The sequence below is a fragment of the Cebus imitator genome, unplaced genomic scaffold (assembly GCF_001604975.1).
Source record: "Cebus imitator isolate Cc_AM_T3 unplaced genomic scaffold, Cebus_imitator-1.0 Scaffold188, whole genome shotgun sequence".
Lineage (NCBI taxonomy): Eukaryota > Metazoa > Chordata > Mammalia > Primates > Cebidae > Cebus > Cebus imitator.
In genome coordinates this window covers 3,950,784-3,954,418 of record NW_016107503.1, presented here as the reverse complement: position 1 = coordinate 3,954,418, position 3,635 = coordinate 3,950,784, and the positions used below count along the sequence as shown (strand labels likewise).

At 41.3% G+C, this 3,635-nt stretch overlaps 1 protein-coding gene and 1 pseudogene across 1 annotated transcript; one reads left to right on the top strand and one right to left on the bottom strand.

Annotated features, from left to right (window-relative positions):
- Positions 1-1,101: 1,101 nt before the first annotated feature.
- The window catches only part of LOC108316398, a 30,871-nt pseudogene continuing 28,337 nt past the window's right edge, over positions 1,102-3,635 (bottom strand).
- LOC108316397 (hsc70-interacting protein-like) lies at positions 1,702-2,859 on the top strand. Its single transcript, XM_037744882.1, has one exon. It carries the CDS (start codon positions 1,719-1,721, stop codon positions 2,826-2,828), a length of 1,110 nt encoding a protein of 369 aa, XP_037600810.1. The 5' UTR covers positions 1,702-1,718; the 3' UTR covers positions 2,829-2,859.

Genomic DNA, 3,635 nt, shown 5'->3' with positions numbered 1-3,635 from the left:
AAAAAGGAAAAAAAAAGGAGAAGAAAAGAAAGAGGGGAGGTGAGTTGAGGGGAGGGGAAAAGCCATCCGTCTGGTATTCCTGCCAAAAATGTTTAACCTGTTTCTAACCACAAGAAAACAATCATGGCTCAATTAAGGAATATTCACAGTCCTGAATTCTTCAGAAATGCCATTCTCACTAAAAAGAAATAAAAGCTAAGCAATTGCTTTAGATTAGAGACTAAGAGACATGACAACTAAGCACGATGCATAACCCCTGGGTTTGGGGGAACCAAAGTAGCTATACAGAACATTACTGGGACAACAGGAACTCTGAATCTAGACTGTGTATTAGATACTAAGCCTCTATCAAACTTAAATTTTCTGAGTGTGATAATTGTATTGTAGCTATGTAGGAGAATGCTGTTGTTCTTAGGAAATACTGATGTATGCAGCATAAAGTGTCATGATTTCTGTAAGAATTTCTGCAATGGTTCAGAAAATACATTACATCCACATATGTGTGTGTACATACAAAGAAATAAGGCAAATGTGGCAGAATGTTAACAACTGGTCTGAATTAAAATGTATATGAGCATCCACTACACTATTCTTGCCCCTTTTCTGTAGGTTTGAAATTTCCAAAACACAAAATTTAGAGAAAAGTACACTTTTTTAAAAAGGCAAATAAAGAATAAATAAAACAAATCCAACATTATTTTACTCTTTGATTAGTATAAAGTTTTCAAACTAGAGAATGACTACTCGTAGGACTTTTCTAAATCATCCCCTGAATGGGGCTAGGCTTGGCAAATAACTAACGTACACGGCCTACCCTTCCTGACAGTTTCGTGTAGGTGATGTCAAGTTACCGCGAGTGGCCCCAGGCTTGAAATACCCAGGAAAAGCTGTCAGCACACCGCCCTACTGTGCATGATTGGAACCACTAACTCCTGCATTTCTGAATCCCTGCAAAACTATCTGAAAAGGAGAATAAGGACAGACTTTCTCTGGGCCAAATTTAGACCCCAAAGCAATAACCTCAACCCAACATAAGGTAAGGACAGTTCTTCAGCCTTTCAGAGGAATTCCAAACTTATTTTTTCCATTAATGTAGGAAGAGAAAAGAGCCTTAGCCAAACCCATTAATACAAAGATTAACAGAAAACAAAGTCCCTGAATGAAATGAAATTTCATACTTACCTAATGTGGATCTGGGCATGCTGGCATCCTCTTTGGCAGTCAATGAAGTACTATCATCTATGGAAGGTATCTGCACTGAACCCTAAAAAACTGGGGGAGTTAGGAAGATGCAGGAACTATGATCACAATGACAGCACTGAGAATATTCTCACAATTTTGTATTAAAATTATCAAACTTACGTCTCAAATGTAAAAAGGAAACCCATTCTGCATGAATTATCTAAGTCTATAGTTCTTACTTGATCAGTCTGTTCTCCAAGGGGGAGGGCAATGGAGGTAACTTCAGCTCGTTGGTTAGAGATGGGTGCTTGGGACATCATGGAGTCTCTCCCTTCCAAATACTGGTGCAGGGCTTGTAATTCTGCATTTCTTTCCATTAAGGCTTGCACCATCTTCTCTGCAGCAATCTAGTAAGAGGAAATCACAAATAACATTAGAAAGATATTCTAGTAACCCTTCTGCATGGTCATGCCGAGCCAGCGCCTCAGCCTGGCAGCAGGCTGCAGACTCTTAGCTTTGCCCACCGCCTCCCGACCATGGACCCCTGTAAAGTGAACAAGCTTCGGGCCTTTGTGAAGATGTGTAAGCAGGATCCAAGCATTCTGCACACAGAGGAAATGCACTTCCTGAGGGAATGGGTGGAGAGTATGGGGGGTAAAATACCACTTGCTATTCAGAAAGCTAAATCAGAAGAAAATACCAAGGAAGAAAAACCTGATGGTGAGAAGATAGAGGAAGGCTTAAAGGCAGATGAACCATCAAGTGAGGAAAGTGATCTAGAAACTGATAATGAAGGTGTGATTGAACCAGACACTGACACCCCTCAAGAAATGGGAGATGAAAATGCAGAGATAACAGAGGAGATGATGGATCAGGCAAACGATAAGAGAGTGGCTGCTATTGAAGCCCTAAATGATGATGAATTGCAGAAAGCCATTGACTTATTCACAGATGCCATCAAGCTGAATCCTCACTTGGCTATTTTGTATGCCAAGAGCACCCGTGTCTTCGTCAAATTACAGAAGCCAAATGCTGCCATCCGAGACTGTGACAGAGCCATTGAAATAAATCCTGATTCAGCTCAGCCTTACAAGTGGCGAAGGAAAGCACACAGACTTCTAGGCCACTGGGAGGAAGCAGCCCATGATCTTGCCCTTGCCTGTAAATTGGATTATGATGAAGATGTGAGTGCAAGGCTGAAAGAAGTTCAGCCTAGGGCACAGAAAATTGCAGAACATCGGAGAAAGTATGAGCAAAAACGTGAAGAGCAAGAGATCAAGGAAAGACTAGAAAGGGTTAAGAAGGCTCAAGAAGAGCATGAGAGAGCCCAGAGGGAGGAAGAAGCCAGACGACAGTCAGGAGCTCAGTATGGCTCTTTTCCAGGTGGCTTTCCTGGGGGAATGCCTGGTGGTTTTCCCGGAGGAATGCCTGGAATGGGAGGGGGCATGCCTGGAATGGCCAGAATGCCTGAACTCAATGAAATTCTTAGTGATCCAGAGGTTCTTGCAGCCATGCAGGATCCAGAAGTTATGGTGGCCTTCCAGGATGTGGCTCAGAACCCAGCAAATATGTCAAAATACCAGAGCAACCCAAAGGTTATGAATCTTATCAGCAAATTGTCAGCCAAATTTGGAGGTCAAGCATAATGCCCTTCTGATAAATAAAGCCTTTGCTGAAAGAAAAGCAACCTAGATCACCTTATGAATGTCACAATACAAACCAGTGTACCTCTGACCTTCTCATCAAGAGAGCTGGGGCGCTTTGAAGATAATCCCTACTCCTCTCCCCCAAATGCAGCTGAAGCATTTTGCAGTGGTTTGCCATTAGGGTATTCATTCAGATATTATTTTCCTACTAGGAATTACAAACTTTAAACACTTTTCCTCTTTAAAAATATTTAAAACAAATTTAAAGGGTCTGTTAATTCTTATATTTTTCTTTACTAATCATTTTGGATTTTTTTTTCTTTGAATTATTGGGCGGGAAGATACTTAAATGTATAGAAGATTTTTGCTCTGATTTGAGTGAAATAAAACTTTATTAGTGCGAGGCAAGCATAACTCATTTGAGGATGAAGTTTGTGTTGGATATGTGGTTCCTGAAGCATTTTGACTTGTCTTTTTAAATGCTTTATCTTTTTCTTTGAAGATTTATTTCAATAAAACTAATTGGGACCACCAGTATTTCAGTAGGACCTGGGTAGAGACTGTGTTGTATTGGATCGAGCATAGAAATTTAGCACCAAGACAAAAGTATGCCAGATTGCAGGGTCATTTATTATGCTGGCGACCACAGAGGACTCACGTCTCTCCAACCTGTGGCCTCAAAAGGAAGGTGCCAAGACTTTTTATACCCGAAAAACCACCTTGGGAGTGGGGGTGAGGAGTGGGGATGGGGATGAAAAGGTTTTGGACATTCCAAGGGCCAGGGGATTCTGTGATTCACCTCCTGGG